The following is a 21,042-nucleotide window of genomic DNA, read 5'->3' on the forward strand; positions in this document are numbered from 1 at the left end:
ACTTGGTATTCTCACGTTATTTTTCATATTTCAGAGTGGGGGATCCCCCCACCCTTTTTTTTTTTTTTTTTCCTATTCAGAATTTTTTTTTTTAAGGATTTTATTTGACAGAGACAGCGAGAGAGGGAACAGAAGCAGGGGGAGAGGGAGAAGCAGGCTTCCCGCCAAGCAGGGAGCCTGACTTGGGGCTCCATCCCAGGATCCTGGGATCATGACCTGAGCTGAAGGCAGACGCTTAACGACTGAGCCACCCAGGTGCCCCCAGAAATATTCTTTTGTGCACTCACATACCCATGACCTTTTTTATGAGGACTGCTTCTACTGGTTATATTGCCAATTTGTTCTTGTCATGTCTGTCAGTTTCAGAAAGATCTGGTTTTTAATTTTTAACTTCCTAATGAAAGGAGGTTGTTGGGACCTCTGAGACTGTCCTTATTTAATTGAATCCTCTCTCCTGTAGATATTCCTTGTTGACTCGTTTGTCCCAGGCACTTTTGTAGGCATGGAGTGTACAGTATTGAACACAAGGCACCAAGCCTGCCCTTGGACGGCTCAAGTTCTCTTCCTTCTCGCACCACTTTAGACTTCTGTTCTCAGACCACATTTAGTGGTGTAAAACTTTGTTCTTGGTTATAATTTTTCTACTAGTGGGTACATCTGTGTAATGTCTTACCTATTAGATATTGGTCTCTTGTTTAAAACTCTTTAAATGTGGTCTCCTATGGAAATATCCCATCTTTGGAAGATCTGGATTACCCTTTTTATTCTACTGGCATACTTCTAGCTTCCCAAATAGCTAATTGAACTCAATCTGCTTTAGAGGCAACTGAAACTAAGACACCAGGTATGAGAACAGTGAATTACCAGGAGCAAGAAATTTTGATTGAAGGAGATTATAGATTCAGCCTAAGTGGAATTAAAATCCCCATCATATCTTTTTCTTTGAACTTTGTCTTCTCATTGCCAAACCTTCCTGTCCTCTCTAACCTGTAGTTGTACAAAAATCCATGCTGATCGTACAGACTTCATGTTTCGAATTATTAGAGGAATGGCATTCCACAACCACCTCAACAGATATGAGTCACTGGTATAACAAAATGTCTTATGTTGATAAAATTTAAATTTCTAAATCTAATAACATAAGATAGTGGAAACTTTAATATTTTACTGTATAATAAAATGAATATATTTCGAATTCTTTCCAAGCCCTTATGCAAACCTTCTATGTGACTTAAGTCTGATTTGAGAGCAGCCCTTTACAGCTGACACCTGTAAGAAAAGGCAGCAGATGCAGATCAAAATTTTATTAATGTAGGGATAAAGGATAATGTATTTTGAAATAATCATTGTTGCATTTTTTTTTCCTTTAGATTTCTCCCCATGTAATCCTTCAGCTTTAAGATCCACAGTGGGAGTGTAGTGGGCAATGGGTGCTCAGCTCTGCTGGGAATCTGAGAGACACATGCTGGAATTGTTCCATTGAGGGGTGAGGAAGCCAGACCACCACTGTGGTCCTTTGGTTGAGTATGGCCCCAGGAGCATGAACTGTGACCTGACCTCCTCACTCCCTTGGCCTCCAGGGATGAGGGAAGCTATTATGTATGGGAACACTTTATAGATAACATCATCGTAGTAGATGAGAGCATATGGGCAGGGCACCAATTAGTCAAATCAGTTATTCAGTAATGAATACTGATTAGCAACTTATGTACAGGTGGGTACTATAATAGTTTGCCAGGGCTGCCATAACCAAATATTATAGACTGGGTGAATTAAAAACAAAAAAACAAAAAAACTTCCTCACAGCTTTAGAGGCTGGAAGTCCAAGATCAAGGCATTGGCAGGGTTGGTTTCTCCTGAGGCTTTTTCCTCTGGCCGGCAGATGGCCATGTTCTCCGTGTGTCCTCAGGTGGCTTTTCATTTGTGCAGGAGAATCCCTGATGTTTCTCCTTTGTGCCAATCTCCTTTGTTAAAAACAGATTGGATTCAGGCTCACCCTAAAGGCCTCTTCTTAACTCTTTAAAGGCCCTATCTCCAAATACTGTTCAGTTCTGAGTCCTGGAGTTTAGGACTTCAACATAGGAATTTTGGGAGAAGACTGTTCAGTACATAACAGGTGCTATTAGAGGTGTTAAGGAAATCAAAGATTTTTCCAAGTCCTAAAGTAGCTTGTATAACGTGGGTCAGTACAGCATATTGGTCACACCTGTGCAATGGGCAATTTTCTTGATGGTTTTTGTCTTGAAGGAACAGTTGGAGATTATAAATTTACATACTGAATGGCAGCTTTTCTAGCTCCATCTATTTTTTTTGGGGGGGGGGGCGTGCATCTTAATTGAAGTAGAGTTGACCCACTAGGTTACGTTAGTTTTAGGTATTCCCTTCATCTGTTTTTTTGGAACCTGTACACCTGGGCAGAAAATTGGAAGATTTAAATTTTTTCCCACCTAAGAAACACCATAGGAAACAGCTATTGACCCTTGGAGGGTCTGCAAAGAATTCTCCAGCTGTCATTCTGATGGTCTTACAAGTAAAATCCAAAGTCTCAAAAATTGGTCAAAACCCACCGAAACAGCATTATATTAATGCCTCCTTCTAAATTATATAAGGTTATCAAAGGACCATGAGCTATTTGAAGAAAGCCTCCAACATGAAAACCAACCAAAACAAACACAGGAGAAAATTGGAGGTAGGAGCAATGCTGAGAACATTTTTTAAAAAATCTGAAAGACCAATTTGTGATCTGATAATTTTTAAAAGGAGGGGGAAATGTTGAGATAGCAACAAAAACCGGAGGAGAGAATTCCCAAATGCTAGAAAACTTCCCAAAAGTGAAGGGCCCTCAGAGTGCTTGTTACAGTGAATAAAAGACTCCTATGAAAACCTGTTGCTCAGTAGTAACACTAAAGATGAAAACTTACAGAAAACTAAAAAGGGCGAATATAGTGAACTGGGGGGGAAACCTGGAATTCTACCCTAGAAGGTAGTAAGTACAAGAGATACCATCTAATTCTGATGAAAAATGATTTTTAACCTGGGATTCTAGTCACAATCAAGTGGACCCTCAAGTGTGGAAAAATTTTTAAACACGCAAGAACTCCAAACCTTTACCTCTGCTGTCCACCTTCTCAGGAAGCTGTTGGAAGACCTACACCACCAGGATGGACAGCACCAAGTGAAGACGATGAGCTGAGGGTCAGGAAAGAGTCCCTCCAACACACGGTAAGAATGTGGGGGAATCTCCGCAATCCATTCAAACTCCAGGAGGATGTTCTCTAGGGAAAAATGGAACAGATAGTTTATCCGCTGTTATTTGAGTAGGAAGTATTGAGAAGCATTTTCCTAAGCTGTTGAATCAGTTGAACTGTTGGAATATTGAGCATTTATAGCCTCCAAAGGAAGTTTAGGATGAACATTGTCATGGTAAATTGTTTTTTTTAAATAACTACATTTACAGAGTCCTGGTATGAAGAATATTAGCTATATATGGAGACAAGACTAAGGAGGTGAAGCAATAGGAACTGGAGATGATACTATAAGAAAATGAAATCCTCATCCTCATGATAGGAATGTCTGAAATTAAATAAAGCCCGTGCATCTAATATGAAAATAAGTTAGCTAAAACATAGCTAAGTGGTGGGGAGGTGCTATTTTATAAGGTTTTGACCTATGCACTATATTAATGAAACTAAAAAGCTAGAAAATCAAATCAAAATAACAGATGTATATATTAAATCTATAATGCATTTATTGTATTTACACCTTTAGGGTTGTATATACATCTAAATACAAAGCTTTATGTGAAGATATGCTAACATCTATTCTGTTTATATTTGCCGGCACCGTACTTTGTCCATGTCAGAGACACTGCATTAAGTGTTTTACATATAGTTTCTTAATTTTTGCAATAACCCTTCAAGAGTTCTTACTACCCCATTTTAAAGATGGACAGTCTGAGGCTAAGTATCTTACCCAAAGCCACATTGCTAATACGTAGGCAGTGGTTCTTCCTTTTAGGGAACATCTGAAGGACTTGAAAGACTTGTTAAATACAGCTGGGTCTTACCCTCAGATTTTCTGATGGGGCCCTAAAAAAAGAAAATTCCAGGTGATGCTGATGCTGCTGGTCCAGGGACCAAATTTGAGCTGAATTTGAGTTAGAAGAGTAGAACCAGGGAGTGAAATTGTGGGGATCTCTGACCCCAGTCACAGAGGAGTGCTTCTCTAAAGCCACACATAATAGGGAATACTGGCTGTGTGGATGCAGAGAAGGGCAAAATTTTGTCCCCAAAGTCCTCAAATGAGCAGAAAGCAGGCTTTTAGGGCAAATATGCCAAATTACATAGAGCCTCTGAACACCACAAAAATTATTTGAGATCATGCCTACATAGGGGTTAAGTATTTTAGTAAACACTGCTAACGGGGTTAATGCTTACTGGAGCTAATCACGATTATACCATACCGGTTGCCAATGACTAGTTTAGAAAAAGGCATGTGACACAATTCTAGCCAATAGGATCTGAGAGGAGTTCTCCCGGTGGCCTTCTGGGAAACACTTTGTGGCTCTTAAAAAGATGCACTTGGGAAGAGCGGTCACCATGTCTAGATCTGAGGTCTGTATTCATGGCAACTATTTGGTGCCTGGGAGCTATTCTGAGGACCAAGCTGATGTCTTAAACAGTTGTGTGGAAAGATAAATTCCTGGTGATATTTTAGAGCTGCTGAACTAAGCAAACCTGGAGCTCAACATCTGGATTTCTTGGTATATGAGAAAATACGTTTTCTTGCTATCGATAGCCAATTTAGGTGCTTACATCTGTAGGCCTCCTAAGTGATAAAGTATAGAAAGATACGTGTGAAAGAACTGGAGCCTTAGTGAAAGCCAGACAGGAGGAACTTGGAGAAAAATCGTGAGGGAGGATGAAGTTTAGCAAGGTGAGATGGACTGAGCAGCAAGCCCTGGCTGCTAGAAGGAACCATGTGTTCTGATTCGGTGTGCATCTAGGTGTAATGTCCTCCTTGCCGCTTTATCCCCACCACTGACCTGGCTTCCCCAGGAATATCTGTACTCTGAAAAAGGATCTATAATAATGTAATTCAATATAATAGCCTAGTAAGATAATACAGTATTAGAACGCTTTTAATATTCTAATACAGTAAGATCTATCCTAGAAGGCTCAAATATGTCTGCTGTATAGTTAACTGATCTAGAGCTACCTGTGATCTGGGCAACTTCTCATGGGTAGCATATTCTGTTAATTACCGTGTAACAAACTACCTCCAAATTTAATGGCTTAAAGTAACCAAGTATGTGATCTATACTCTGGGTCCGCACTTGAGGCTGGCCCCAGCTGGTCAGCGGCCTCTGCGTCTGTGGGGATCTGCCTCTGAGAGTTGGCTTTCTGTCACCTGGGCTGAAAGCGGTGACTGGCTCATGTGGTCTGGCACTCCAGGCTAGTTGGCCTTTTTCTCTTGGTGGTTGTAGAGGTCTAAGAGGCCGTAGTGGGTAAGGCACACATTACCTCCACTACATTCTGTTTGCTAAAGCAAATGGCGAGTCCGGCCCAGATTTGAAGCATGTGGGCAGGGACGTCTGTGCCTGGGAGCCGAGCATTCCTATAGGAGCGCAGGCGGCTAAGGCTGTGGCAGGGCATTCGTTGGACTTGGGAGCAGTGGAAGAACAGGAGTGAACTTTGAGTACCTGTGCAGCACTCTTGTTTTTTTGTTGTTGTTGGGTTGTGGTTTTTTGGTTTTTCTTGTTTTGTTTCTTCTAGATCTACAGAGACCCTACCCAAAGGAGGGGGTGGTGTTGACACTGGGTTGGGGTGGCTGGGAGATGGGGTAATTTCAGTATCTGTGTGTCACATTTAGACCTGCCACTTGTCTTAGAGCCCTAGTAATGAGAAGCTACATAGCAGGATTCTATTATGAACTTCTGCCTCTCTTCAAATGAGTTAATTAGCCACTTGCAGTGCAGGACCTGCCTAGGTTCTCCTGGTTTGTTGTCCTGGTTCCAGCTTGTTGCCCTTTTCAGGAATCTGTTCTGTTCCACCCATGATGATTGCATGGAAGCTGCGGTTTCTTGGCATCAGACTATGCCAATTGTATAGATTTCTCAGCCTCCTTAGTCTGAAGATGCTGCAATTCATACCTTAAGTTCACTGTGTAAAATCATGGACTCCTTAATATTTTGTCAAACATTATTTCCCTTTTCCCTTCTTCCCTAGTAGCTTGTTTATCTATTAGCCAGTTGGGGATTTCATGTATAATTTAGCTGGGGTAACATACATAACAAAATACGTACTAAGTCTTGTGTTGATGGAAAACTTGTAAAGGGAATACCACCAGGGGCTGTCTTTGTAGAAAAGTAATCCATGAACAGCGTATGGAAAAATTGAAGATGTCAGAGGACAGCAGGGAGAGTATCATGGACAAATCCTCAACTAAAAAATGAAGAATAATGTATTTTAAATATATTTAGTGTGTGCATGTATTAAATACAGAATGTAAATTAAAGCCACAGATCTGTTTCTAGAGGAAAGGTGAACTAACACATAAGGGACAGCTAGCTCCTAAATGACCAGGTATAGATTGATAGCTTCTAAAATTTTCTCACCATATTGAAAGGTTTGGTGTATAAGCTTTTCAAATAAATCCTTCATTAAGCATTCAATAAATATTCCTCAGTGTTAAAAAGGATCTGGGCTTTCCTATTTTTAATAGGATGTTTGGAGAGTGATGGCATTTAGGCAGAACTTTGAATCCACAAAGGCCCTTTCTCCTCCCTTTGCATTTGCAAATCAAATCCTGTTACAGGAGTTCTAGTAATACTGTTGGAGTGTGGATGGTTAGGTGTGAAAATTATACAGTGGGAATGTATTTGTTAGAATATATGTTTGGATGATGGATGGGTAGATGATCTAGAGACACAAGATACACAAGCTCATTTTTACAAATCCCTAGGATGGTAGTAGAAGAGTGTCTGTAAAATTTGACCCCGGGTCTCCAGTTCGTCCAGGGCTCCCCTCTCTTTTCTCGTAAATTTGTGGAATGAGAAGGGAAGAAATAAGGAGATAATCATAAATACCATTTTAAAAAGCCAGAAATCTCTGCCTTCCTCTTGATCCTTTCCTTAACACACACCCACCCACCCACACACCCACCCACCCACCCACCTCCCCCGTTTGCTAAGAAGAAAGTTAAGGAAATTTGTATTTTGAAATTTAAATCAAAGTCCTCAATATTCAAACTATTATATAAATTATGAAAAAATTGTGATATACAAGGTACAAAAGAACTTTGTAGTGAAACTAATTCTTTGTAGTAAAACTTCCTCTTGGGGCGCCTGGGTGGCTCAGTTGTTAAGCGGCTGCCTTCGGCTCAGGTCATGATCCTGGAGTCCCGGGATCGAGTCCCGCATCAGGCTCCCTGCTCGGCGGGAAGCCTGCTTCTCCCTCTCCCACTCCCCGTGCTTGTGTTCCTGCTCTCACTGTCTCTCTGCCAAATAAATAAAATCTTTAAAAAAAAAAAAAAAAAAAAAAAAAAAAAATTCCACTTGTGTTCTATTACTGCTTTTCTAGAGTTATCCATATTTTAACTTAGTCTCTAATTTTTAATCCCCAGTGTAGCGTACACTTCATTGAAGAGTACATTTCTCACACCTTGACAAAGCCCTTTTCATCTTGTTAATAGGCATTTAGTTTCTCTGAATGTGTTGCTTTGAAGCATTTCACTTAGACTGAAAAATACTTGTTTTATATAGAGGTTTATATTTGCCGTGAAGTATTGCTATGGGAAAAGTTACCTGTTTTAAACTTCAGAAAGTTCGATTTATATTTGTTTTTAGTTTTGTTTGCTGTTTGATTACTGGGGTTCCTGATTATAAAGTCTTTTTCAACACGGATCATGGAGTGCTAGCCATTATTTTGAGAATGTTACATTTTCTGACTATTAGTCAATCCTATTGGATTGCATTCTAGGATATTAAATTATAAATGGTTTCTAAGGCTTCACACTTCCTCTTTTTATTACCTTTGACATGAGTCCCCTGTAACTGGATAAATGTAGTTTGAGATAGTAATAGAAATTGTAGGCAATCCCTTAATTGCCTACCAAAATCCAAGTGCTGAAAATTGACAAATCTCTCATTATTCATTTGGTAGCATCCTGACTTGCCCTGGGCTCATTCATTGGTAAAACCAAACCTGAAATAATCTTTTTATAATCTTTATATAATTTTTATTTAACCTTTATAATCTTTCATCCAATAGAGTACATAGGTTTCACTGAAGAAACCTTAAGATGTTTATGGGCTACTGTCCCACATGCTGCTGTGAGTTGTATATTTTATATGTATTTTTATATTATAGAAGTAGATATTTCTGCACTTTCTAAAATCTGATTTCTGAATTCCAAAACTTACCTGATCCCAAGTATCACAGCAGGATTTTCAAAAGTGTTTAAAAAAACAAAAACACCAAAATATTGGTTTGTTTTGTTTTTGCAAATGTAAAATGAGCACATGTCAAAGATACTATTCAACTCCTTAACAAGGAAACCAATAACCTAGTAAGGCTGGTTCAAAGGAGAATTTGAAAAATAGACTTCTCTAGTCAGTCCAAGGAATACTGAAATTTGTGTGAATAGATTAAAAAGCTAATGGCTTACAAAGAACTTTTACTGAACAGAAATCTACACATTATCAATTTCAAAATATCCATACTCTGACTAAATATTAAATAACATATAGGTGCATTCTCCTAGATATTTATAGAATCTTAAACAAGGACACTGAAAGGATATCCATTATCAAGATTTTATTTCTAGATTTTGAATTTTTCTCCACTGCTTCCCCATCCCCTCATAAATAATCCCTAAAGTTTATTAATAAGTTAGCCTTATATGTGTTTACATCTCGTACTGCATGCAGTCTTTTGTGAACTAATGAAAATGAACTCTTGAATTTTCTAAAGGAATCTTGGCTTGGACCTTTAAAAGCCTCTATTCTGCTATTCTGTTTTGAGTCTTGGAAACCAAGGTCAAGAATCTCCCTTCGTGAAATTTCACTCGCAATGCCTACGGTGCCTATAGGTTGTGGTGAAATGCTATCTCCTAGATAGTCCCAACATTTTATAAGCTGCTGACTACTGGAAAGTGGCCTTATCACTGCGACCTAAGCAATAGGCCAGGTTCCATGCCAGTTTTCCTACAAGGGATTGCTAGCCATTGGCTTCATATATCAAGTATGATTTTTATTGATAAGCTTGTTAATACCATATCAAATAAGAATCCTTTAATCCTAAGATCAATTCCAATATACTCTAGATCTGGTCTTAGCTGCACAATTAATTTGTAGTTACACCCTAGTAAGGACAGACTCACTGAATAAATTACTCCTTAAGAGGAGAAGCAAATAACCATATTTTCATTAAAAGATTCTGTAAAAGTATCTGAGTTCTGAGGTTAACAAGAGATTTTTTTTTTAAGATTTTTGTTTATTTCAGAGAGGGAGCACAAGCAGGGGGAGCAGGAGAGGGAGAAGCTGACTCCCCGCTGAGCAGGGAGCTTGACGCGGGGCTCTATCCCAGGACCCTGAGCTGAAGGCAGATGCTTAACCCACTGAGCCACCCAGGCGCCCTGGTTAAGAGATTTACCAAATGGTCACTTTCAATCCACAGAAGCATGGTCTACTAATTTGAGAGACTTTTTATTTTTAAAGATTTTATTTGACAAACGGCGAGAGAGGGAACACAAGCAGGGGGGAGCCGGAGAGGGAGAAGCAGGCTTCCCTCTGAGCAGAGAGCCAGATGAGGGGCTGGATCCCAGGACCCTGGGATCATGACCTGAGCAGAAGGCAGGTGCTTAACAACTGAGCCACCCAGGAGCCCTGAGAGACTTTTTAAAAAGATTTTTTCCTATACAGATTAGAAAATAAAACACTAAATACTAAATATATTAAAATAGCTACAGTGAAATTTCTCACTGGTTCATTTAGTCTGCTAGAAACTTCTTCACGAGCTTGTCTGCTTCTAGAATAGAGTTTTGCAAATCCCGATGGTTTTCAGGAATTGTCCAAGTGATGCCGGATCTGTGAGTTTTTTTTGTTTTTGTTTTTTTTTGCCTTGATCTCTGGCATCGACCTTTCCATGAGTTGATGAGCCCATATTTCTATGTTGAAAATACAAATTCATGCCTGTAGCTTAGAGTTTTCAGTCAGGTATCAGGGTAGGACAGAAACCTGTTTGATAATGGGGCTAACTGCTGGGATTAATTTATTGAAGTAACCAATAACCTAAAAACGTAGTGTAAAGTTCTTTATTGCAATGAAATATATAAATCTTTCCTGTTCTGAGGGTAGGAATTTATAATGGGCATTGATGGCCTTTCAGTGAGTTCTATAAGGCAATAGCTTTCAAACCTTATCAGATTGCTGGACTCCACCCCGAAGAATTTCTCATTTGATAGGTCTGAGGTGGGGCTCTAGAATCTGCATTTCCAACAAGGTCCCAGGTAATGCTGATGCTGCTTGTCTGGGGACCACACTTTAAAAAACACTAAAAAAGATATAATGTTAACCAACTTTTATAATACTTAATCTGTACATTTCTCATTTAACTTAATGTTCTTACAATTGTGTTGAGCTGAGAAATAGAGCATACCAAACATGCCCTACCTTTTATGGTATTCCTCTTTTGATAAGGCAAAAAAAATATCCAGAGGCTGAATGCGAAATCTCAGCTTTAGATGACCAAATACTTTGAAATTTGTGTTTTTCTAAATAGGGGTTCTGCCCTTGAAGGCAAATTTTTCTTTTTTAAAGATTTTATTTATTTGAGAGAGAATGAGCGAGCACGAGAGGGAAGAGGGTCAGAGGGAAAAGCAGACCGCCTGCTGAGCAGGGAGCCCGATGTGGGACTCGATCCTGGGACTCCAGGATCATGACCTGAGCCGAAGGCAGTCGCTTAACCAACTGAGCCACCCAGGCGCCCCAAGAGCTTAAGAGAGGCTCCATGGTTTCCTGAGATCTAAAGTACTTGGCTACCTATTGAATACAATCTAGTATTTCAAAATGAGCATAGTAGAGGGAACATGACTGCAGGGAATCATGGTGGACACAAGGATGCGCTGCCCAGGTTGCCCTTCAGGGAGGGAGCTGTTGCCTATGTGTCAGCATGTAGCCTTGAGCTCTTTGCTACCTTGTCCAAGCACATTCTTTCCTAGGGTGGCCCATATCCAGTGATCCCAGGTAGAGAGCCTGGCCAGTTGGGCTTAACACTGGATGTTCTGATGAGCCATGTTCCAGAGCTCCCTGTGGGGTTGGTCGAAGTGTTGTGGGGCCTACATCCCCAGTTCCTGCTAGTGTCCTCTGCTGCTGCCCTGCCCTCTTCACAGGTGTTGATCCCCGCATGCCAACACTCTCCACATCTGTCCATGTGCAACTCCATCTCTGACCTTAGCACTTTCATGAGTGAGCAGATGTTATCTTTAAAAAAAAAAAAAAAAAAAAGACTTGATAAAGCAGCATGAAGCACAGAAAATTTTCCTGGTGAGTAGAATCCTATTTGGACAGATTATCCAGAGGTAAAGAAGAGCCATTTTACTGCCTATTAAGACTAAATATTTCAAGATTACTTGCCATTTTTAATAGTGAGAAAGGCCAAGTTCTAGTTTGTATCAATACAGTATTTGGCAGTAAAGGGTTCTCAAGCTCTTTTACAAAGTAATGTGAATATAACCCCATTAAAACTAAGCAAACTTCGTCAAAATTAACATTTCATTACTCTTCTTAAGACTCCGGTATTATAAACCAAGGTAAATTAAGTTCCCTCAAAACATCTACAACTTGGTATACAAACTCAAATTTTGTTCGCCATTATGCTTCATATTCTGGAGGACCTTACTTTTCTAATTTTCCTGGAAAAACAATCCCATCGCATTACCTTGCACACATGGTTATATTTCTCTGATGTTCATGCTCCTGGTATAATTTCAATTTCCCATAGAACTTTTACAAAAGTAAGTTCCATTTTTGCAGAGAGGCAGGTAATTGGTAATTGCTTATCACAGTTTAGGCAACTAGCAAAGCTCAGTCCAAATAGCCATAAATATCCAGTTTTATACATTTTTTTACAGTGGCAAGAATAAGCATCTCTAGTAACATTCAAAATTATAATTCAAACATCTTAAGCAAAGGTAGGTATATTAAGTTTGTGCTTGGGTTTCAGTGTTTTGCTTAGAAGTTATCCTGGTGTCTGAAGATTACCCAATAAACTGCCTAAAATCCACCTGAGATTTAGTTAATGAGGGATCTAATAAATTGTGTTTAAGCTGAAACTCTATAGAACTTGAGCTTTTAAAAATTTTTTTTACTCTCCCTGTGTGTTAGGTCTATGTCATAATTTACATCCTCTTTGTGAATCCCTTGACTGATTTTTATAGATATAACTGATTTTACTGCTTTTGTGCTTTAACCTCTGTGCTGGTTTTATAAGTGATTGGTCTACTTCTAGTACGTTTGTATGTACCTGTGAAATTCTTTCCTAATTTTCTTACTCCTGATTGTGGCCTTTCCTTTCCACTCAAAGAATTTCCTTTAGCCTTCCTTGTAAGGCTGGTTTAGCGGTGAATTCCTTTAACTCTTGTTTGCCTGGAAAACACTTTCCTTCTATTCCGAATGATAGCTCTTTCTGGATAGAGCATTCTTGACGGTAGAATTTCCCCGTTCAGCACTTTGTAGCCAGAAGGGAGTGGCATGATCTATTCAAAGTTTCTGCTGAAAAATTAGCATAGTCTTATGGGGTTTCTCTTGCATGTAACTGTTGCTTGCAAAATTCTATTACTACTTTTTGCCATTTTAATTACTGTGTGTGGTGTTGCAGACCTCCTTGGGTTGATTTTGTTGGGGGCTTTCTGTGCCTCCTGGATCTGAATGATTGTTTCCTTCCCCAGATCAGGGAAGTTTTCAGCTATTTCAAATTTTCTGCCCCATTTACTTCTGGGGAACCTATAATGTGAATGTTATTATGTTCAATGGTGTTGCTCAGTTCCCTTAACCTATTCTTTCTTTACTCTCTTCAGCTTGGTTGCTTTCCATTAGTCTGTCTCCCAGGTTGCTAGTCTGTTCTGTTTCCTCTGTTCCTCTGCTTTTGCTATTGATGCCCTCTAGTGTATCTTAAATTTCAGTTTCAAAGTTTTTCAAGTCTGATTGGTTCTTTTTTATACTTGCTTTGTTGAAGGTCTCACAAGATCCTCCACTCTTCTCAGGTCCAGTGAGCATCTTTATGACCATTACTTGGACTTCTGGATCAGGCATATTGCTTATCTTTCATCTAGCTCTTTTGCTGTGATTTTTGTCTTGTTTTCATTTGGGACATAGTCCTGTTTTCTCATTTTGCAGATTCCACTAAATCTCCTGATCTTGAAAGTTGTGGCCTTATGAAGAAGAGGTCCTGTAGCGCCCTGCAATGCAGTGTCCTCTGTTCCCAGAACCAGGCACTTCAGGGAGATCTCCTAGGTGTTGCTGAGCCACATCTGCCATCAGTCCAGTTGTCTGCAATGGCTCTTTGCCTGTTGGAGACAGGGTTTGGTTCCTTTGCTGTCAAGGGACGGCTAGGGCTGCCTTATATTTTTCATAATCTTAATATAGGAGTATTAGCTTATTAGATCAATAAGCCAGTATAAGAAGTTTTTGGAAATTCATAAAAACAGAATCCAATCCTTAAAAATGTATTCTTTTATAATACTGAGCTATGCTATAATCACGAAAAAATACACTGCTGTTTTCGTAACACAGACTATCAAACTAGTCTTATCCAGTGGTTCATCTTGATTATGTGAGCTTGAATTCTTATAGAACCATGCTTCTGGGCAAGCAGTTTACTTGTTTTGTCTTAAAAGGCTGTCATATTTAAAATTCAGTTTATTTTCTGGAGAAATCTTAGGAATGTTCCATTTATGTAACAGTTACTAATCTCTATAAGCAAACAGAAAACCGGCTTTTTGAGATTGTCTAATTTATACCCTTCAGAGGTAGGGCAATACTTCAAATAATATACAGTGAGAGGTTAAAGGTTTTTCTCAATAGTAAACACAGATACATCACTTATCCTATCTGAGCCACAGATCAAGGTAAACAGCCACCCGTTCTTCTAAGCTGTTTTCCTATTTAATGTGTGCAAAATATTTTCTTAATTGACAAGAGAACATCAGGGGACAAAGCTCTCTCCCGACAGAGCAGATGTCTATCATCTTGATAGAGATAACCACACTGTCAAACCATAAAACCATATCCCTACTGCTGTTACCAATGGGAAATAGTATATTGGCTGTGCACAGACTAGTCAGAACCAAATGTAGCCAAGAACCAGAAACAAAACAAAACACAGGCAGGAGACTAAAAAGAGAAACAGTAAGAGTCTCCTGCTGCTTGAAATTCACCCTGGGCACCAAGAAAAGATGTGCCTGGGTTGAAGCAGCACGAGAAATTGTATTTCTTGACCAACAGGGTTTAATTGGCTTTGGCAGGTAAGTGCATTGGGGCATCTCAGTAGAACCTCTAAAGCTGTGGAAGCACAACTCGAAATAAAAACCTGACTTGCCTACAAATGAATACACATCAGTATTTTGATTCAGCCCATTGCTTAATGAAGGAACTAGTCAGCTGGTGAGGTGGGCTCAAGAGAGAATTCAAGAAGTGGAGATTTATATGTAATCGGTCAGATAAGAGTACTGGAATAAATTTGCTCATAGATGCAAACGTGGTTAATACCTTATAGGGCGATAGAACTCTAACTTTTGAGGTTCTCTTTCCTATGGATAGGAACTTAGAAGTTTAAGGGGAACTTCACAATGTCTAGATGCTAATTATTGAATAGCAGATGCTTTCCCTTATATAATTATTCTTTAGGTGTACCTGTTAATAGGGTTGAAATGACCATCTTCTAAAATTTGGCAACTTCAAAATTCTTTGACTATGGATTTGAATTTACTTTGGCAACTTGGTTATATTATTCAGTACTTGTTTGTGAATTTGTGAAGGTTCACTCCCCGCCCCTCACCAACCCCCTCACAGATACCTTGGTCATCAAAATAAAGTGGGCTCAAATTGCCAGGAAGCACTCTTTGACCCATTCAGTACTTAAAACATTCAAGATTCTAGTACAGTTTCTCAAAGGCTGTTCCATGAAACAACTATGTTGGAATCACCCAGGATACTTGTTATAAAAAAAAAAAAAAAAAAAAAAAAACCTGGCTAGAGCTCAGGCCTACTGAATCCATCTCTAGGGGGCATGGCCTGGGAATATGCATTTTAAAAATTAAGTGATTCTTATGCCCACTAAAGGTTGTAATCACTGGTCCAGCGGAAGGAAAAGGGGCCTGCCTTAAAATAAGTTAATACCAAGAAAGGCTCGAGAAAATAGACCTAAATCATTTTATGCCTCCAGAGATCAAGTCACTGTTTGAGCAAAAAGGGTTATTGTTGACAGACTATTCCAGGGTTAAAATCGTGTATGTACTTAAGGGACCTAGCATCTCACTAAAGTATTGGTGTTACTGAACGCTATTTACGTAATCTTAAGTGTGCTATTGAAAGCTCTTGTTGGTTTACAATTTTTAATTTAACATTCATGTAAAGTTGATAGTGATCTTTGCTATGGAACAAAACCCCAGCCTCAAAGGAAAGAGGGTCGATTTGTCACAAGATGTGTATGTGTTGTGGGACAGAGTGAGCGGAATTCTTTTTTTTTTTTTTTTTTTAGATTTTATTTATTTATTTGACAGAGAGAGACACAGCGAGAGAGGGAACACAAGCAGGGGGAGTGGGAGAGGGAGAAGCAGGCTCCCCGCAGAGCAGGGAGCCCGATGCGGGACTCGATCCCAGGACCCTGGGATCATGACCTGAGCTGAAGGCAGTCGCTTAACCAACTGAGCCACCCAGGCGCCCCAGAGTGAGCGGAATTCTTAAGAAAGATACTAGATTTCTTCTTTACTCCTTGCCTACATAAAGTCCAACCATCAAATTTTGTGTTTGAATAGAAAATGTCCAGGAGCAGTACTAGAGTTGGGCATTTTCATAAAGACAAGTCAATTGTAGCGAGGCATTTATTAATTTTAAAAGTATAATCTTCTATGGTCTGTATCAGAAATAAGAATTTGCTAAGTTAATACTTCATGTTTAAAAACGGAGTTCTTCCACCTCTCATCAGCTGTTGGTTTATTGGTGTGGGTGTGCTCTATAGTGAGGGGAATGCAAAGGGGTGGGCAGAGGGAAAGAAATACATATTAAAGGTTAAACAAATAGAATTATGGAGTGAAAAAAAAGAGTGGCAAATCTTATTCCTTATCCCAAGTCATTTTAAAAACAATTTCTTCCTGGCCAGAACCTTCAGGCAATAATATCAAGATGATTGCAAATAGTATTTTGAGATCTATTTTACTCCGAAAAATTCATTTTCTTTGAAACAGACCTCAAATTCCTTTTGACTTTAAAAATCCCTTTATCAACAGGCAGAGAAAAACAGGCTAGGGAATGTGCCTTCAGCAGGAATTGAGGTTTGGGGCAAGAAGAAAAAATACAAGAGATCTAAAATCTTTCCATTGAACTGTCAAAGTAGTCTTGAATTAATAGCTGAATTTTATTGGCTTTGACCTGATTTTTTTTCCTGCTGGAGCTAATCAGTAGAAGGCTGGTAGCAGGAGTTCTGGAGGCTGTTTCTCTTAGCCACTTATTAGCTATGCATCTGCTTACTGTCATCTGGGATCCCCAAAGCCCACACACTTCACAGCAGAGCTTGCTTTCAGGGTTCTAGCAGCTTCAGAGCACCAGGCCCTAAAGATATGTAGATTGTTAAAATAAGATTGAAAAAACAAAAGAGGTGCTGTTGTCCGAGGAGCTGCCTTAGACTTGGGTAAGAGAAATCCCCCCCCCCTTTTTTTTTTTTTTTTTTTTTTAAAGAAGCCTATGCTTTTAGAAGGTCTTTGCTGGAGGCTTCCCCAGGCTGTGCCCCTCCCTATAGGAGGTGAGGCTATAGGCCAAAGGGATGTGTACACTGGGCCCCTCTTCTCCTAGACAGAAAGACAAAGCTTTTCTATCCACCTATGTGTAAGAACTACCACCCCTGCCTTTTTAAGAAATTTCCTATTGATGAATGACCAGTATTTCTGTAAAACACAAAATCCTATACTTGGATGTTATAGCAATGCCAGTTGTCGTGAAAGGCTCTAAATGCTTGCTTCTAGTGACTTGGTGCAGACTGTAATAGTTCAAGGACCAGCAGGGTTTCAAAGACTGGACTTTAAATAGTATGTTCTAGACCATGCATGGGTCCCCAGAATCCTCTTCCCAAAGGGACCTGAGCTTGCTTCAGGATCTGTGTAGAACTTTTTCCTAAATCTAGACTCTAGAGGCAGACCACACCACTAAGTAGCCAAGGGACAGCTATTGGGGGGGTTGGGGAGGGTCGTTGTGAATAGTGTTTGAACATGTCAGGTAGGTGGCCACATATGTGAATGTCGGGCGCCTTGCAGTGTGGGGTAAAGCCAGGACTTGAAAGAGTATGTGGAGGGGGAGGTGAGAGGAGAGAGAGGGTGCCACGTTATGAGCTGAGGTCTTCAAATTTGAACCTGGCCTTCCAGGCCTTCTAAAGTATGTTTATCAAGGCAGAAGTGTAGAGCATATTTAATAGCTTATTAGATTGACTTAATCCTTTTAATATTTACACATAAGGCATATGGACTTTGATTTGTGTTCTTGTCCAGGGCACTACCAGTGTGAAAGGAAAGGTCTGGGTATGGTCCAGGATCTTACCTGGCAGATAACAAAGTCCCCTTTAATAAAGTCAGATACTATTAATACATGTCTTTATTCAGAAGTCCTTGGGAGCTCAGTTTTTCTCTAGAGGTTCTACATTTTAGGGCTTTAGGAGGGACCATGTAGATCAGGATCTGAGCTCCTCTTACGTTGCATATGTTATAACATGAAAAATTTATGCAGGTTACTTAATCTCCATGATTCTTATTCATCTGTAAAATGGGCATGATGACTTCCTATATATCCTAGGGTTGTGTTAAGATTAAATGCGTAATGTTTTTAAAGTGCCTGGTACGTGGTAAATGGTAGCTGCCGTTTTTATGAAGAACTTTTCACTTTTTTTTTTGGCTTGTGAAGGGTTTTTTGTTTAATACATCTGAAAAGAATGCATATACAAAGAATTGAGACATGAGAAAGCATTGGTTCAACACTAATGAATCTACAAGAATTAGGATTTGGGGAAGGTGGAGATTACCTAAACATTTTTAAAAATTGGAAACTGCAACCAAAGTAAGTGGATAAAATCCCTATTAACACTTACGAAGAGTCTTCATAAGACTTCATGATTTTTTTTTTATTAAACTAGAGAGCCTTAACTAGCTACTCTAGGGTTCCTCATATGTAAAACAGAAATAAGGGGATTCCCCTGACTGGTCCCCATGTTGTTAAATGTTCTCCCCACCCCCACCCCCAGCTTCTTCATGAAGCAGGTCTCCATCCTCCCAACTTGAAAGAGGATGTGCATCATTCCATAGACCTCTGTCTCCTAGCGCCACCCCTCACATTTCCTCGATTTACCAGGTCTTTAGCTGTGTTCTAGGAACACCGTATCATACACTATTAAGCTGGACATCTATGCTAAGCATATAAGACAATGACTGACAGGGGAAAAAAAAGTTTTTTAATTACGTACTCAATCCATTTGGTGTATTTCAAAAGGTGCAATACTTTTCTTCATTTATCAGTGAAAGAAGTTAGAAATTAACTTCAAAAAAAAAAATGGCAAACAAATTTCCTTGAAAGTCACAGTCACATACATAGTGCATCCTAGAAAAGAGGAGGGGCAAGACAGGTTCCACCCACTTTAATGAGTTTCATCAAATACTGGGCCTACTCAAGGGTGGAGAGAAAAGGCAACTTTCAAAAAGGAGTATGTTATTAAATGAGGCATTTACTATACTCCTTCCTAAGAGCACCAGGTGGGGAACAAGTTTTCTAAACTAGATCTAGGAAGTGGAATGTGGAATCAATCCGTCCTCCTCCCCTTAAGGGCTGTCCAATGGTTAATGAATTTAAAAAACATGACTAAATAAAAACAAACCCCACACACACTCCCCGCACCCCACCTCCCCCCCCCGCAAAAAAAAAAGAAAAAAGAAAAAAGAAAAACAAAACAAAACCTAAATGTCCCAGATCATTCTCCAGAGTGGATGGAGCCCAGGAGCAGCTTCAACAACCCAAATTAGTCTGTTACAGAGTCCTCACAAGCATGCCTTGCTTTTAAACAAAAAAAAAACAAAATTGAAACAACAGAACAAAAACTAGTACTAATCACTTTTCTGACAATACACAATTACTCAAATTAACTAGTAATGAGAGGGGGAAGGGGACCATACCTACGGGCCTTGTCTCACACGAGTGCATGTGGGTAGGTGCAGGGCATTTGTCATTATTGCAAAAGCGAATTTTAATCTTTAATCTTTAGTTTGATTTAACCTTGCTTTTAGTACGATGCTGACAACAGCTGTGCGGAAAGGGCTCTGGAGAGATGTTCACAGCAGCACACACCTGCGGCTCTTCTTCGGTTCGGGAGGCTCCAGGGCAGCCAGTATTGCTTCGTCAAATACATTCTTTAGGCCTTTCTGTGTGAGTGCAGAACACTCCACATACTTGACGGCCTTCAGGTCACGGGCCAGCTTTTCAGCAGTCTCTGGAGTGATAGGCTTCTGTTTGTTCTTGGCAAGTTTCTCAATCGTAGAGGGGTCATCTTGGAGATCAATTTGGGTCCCAACAAGCAAGAAAGGAGTCTTTGGACAATGGTGAGTTATTTCAGGCACCCACTTTTCCTTCACATTTTCAAATGAGGATGGAGAGACCACTGAAAAACAGACTAGAAATACAGCTGTTTGTGGATAACTCAGTGGTCGTAATCTGTCATAATCCTCTTGCCCTGCAGTATCAAAAAGTCCGAGAGTATATGGCTCTCCACCAATCATAACTGTGACTGCATAGTTGTCAAAAACAGTCGGTACATACTCAGATGGAAATTTGTTTGTTGTGTAGGATATCAGAAGACCTGTTTTACCAACAGCACCATCGCCCACAACAACACACTTAATTGTCTGCATTGCTGAAACAGTTTTGTATCCACTTTAAATATTTCAAATTCGATGATGACCTCAGCTTCTCTGCCGGGGCGTTAGAACTTTTCACTGTTGAAGCCATCTTGCAGCTCTGGTTGTAATAGGTTTCCAGGTGTAATTTTAGAGTTAGGATAGGCTGGTGACCTATGTGCCAAAAAGTGGCACTTAGACCAATAAACCTTCTCACTAAGACTGAAAATCTACTCCTGTGTTGAAAATGGCAAAATCAAGCACAAGAGCTAAGTCTGTCAATGTAAGCATTTACCTATCTGGGAAACGGTAATCTTAATTTTGAGTTTGAGAGTTTTGTCTAATTTGAATAATATGCTGTTGATGAAAATCCTTTGCCTATTCTGGTCTTGGTCCCCTCTGCTTAGCTTTTAAGTTGAGATTAAATTTTAACAAACCCCCAATTGTGTGCTTATGTTATCCCAGAATGTTATATCAGGCATTATAAATAATTCATAGGCAATATTTAGAATGGCTGCAAGCCATTTTTTAGAATTGGATGAGAATTATTTTTTACAATACTCACACTTTGCCTGTTATATGTTCACTATGTGTTTTCCTTAAAATCCTCTAAAGCAGAGGGTACCACTGCTACCCAGGGGTTTATTCCTGTGTCAAATCAAGGATGGTGGTAAACCTCTCCTCCCCCCCCCACCCCCAACCCCCCAAAGCCTGAATGAACTTGCAGGTCCATGAACTCACCATTGTCTAGTTTGCATCCAGGTATGGCTCACACCATTTATCTAGAGCCCCTTGTCTCTTGTTCCCTTCTTGTCCACACTGCCCATTTCTTTGCTAATCCTTATCAATCCAGAGAGCTTTCACTTTCCTTGAAGTTCAGTTTAGGGGCCGCCTCCTACA

At 39.7% G+C, this 21,042-nt stretch overlaps 1 protein-coding gene across 1 annotated transcript; it reads right to left on the reverse strand.

Moving 5' to 3' along the window:
- Positions 1-19,581: 19,581 nt before the first annotated feature.
- On the reverse strand, positions 19,582-20,217 carry LOC110577050 (cell division control protein 42 homolog). The gene has a single exon (XM_044921140.1). It carries the CDS (start codon positions 20,155-20,157, stop codon positions 19,582-19,584), a length of 576 nt encoding a protein of 191 aa, XP_044777075.1. The 5' UTR covers positions 20,158-20,217.
- Between the last annotated feature and the right edge of the window lie 825 nt (positions 20,218-21,042).

Source organism: Neomonachus schauinslandi, chromosome 14, assembly GCF_002201575.2.
Source record: "Neomonachus schauinslandi chromosome 14, ASM220157v2, whole genome shotgun sequence".
NCBI lineage: Eukaryota > Metazoa > Chordata > Mammalia > Carnivora > Phocidae > Neomonachus > Neomonachus schauinslandi.

Excerpts from the sequence above, each read along its gene's own strand:
- LOC110577050 (XM_044921140.1), bottom strand. The coding sequence starts at position 20,157 with ATGCAGACAATTAAGTGTGTTGTTGTGGGCGATGGTGCTGTTGGTAAA.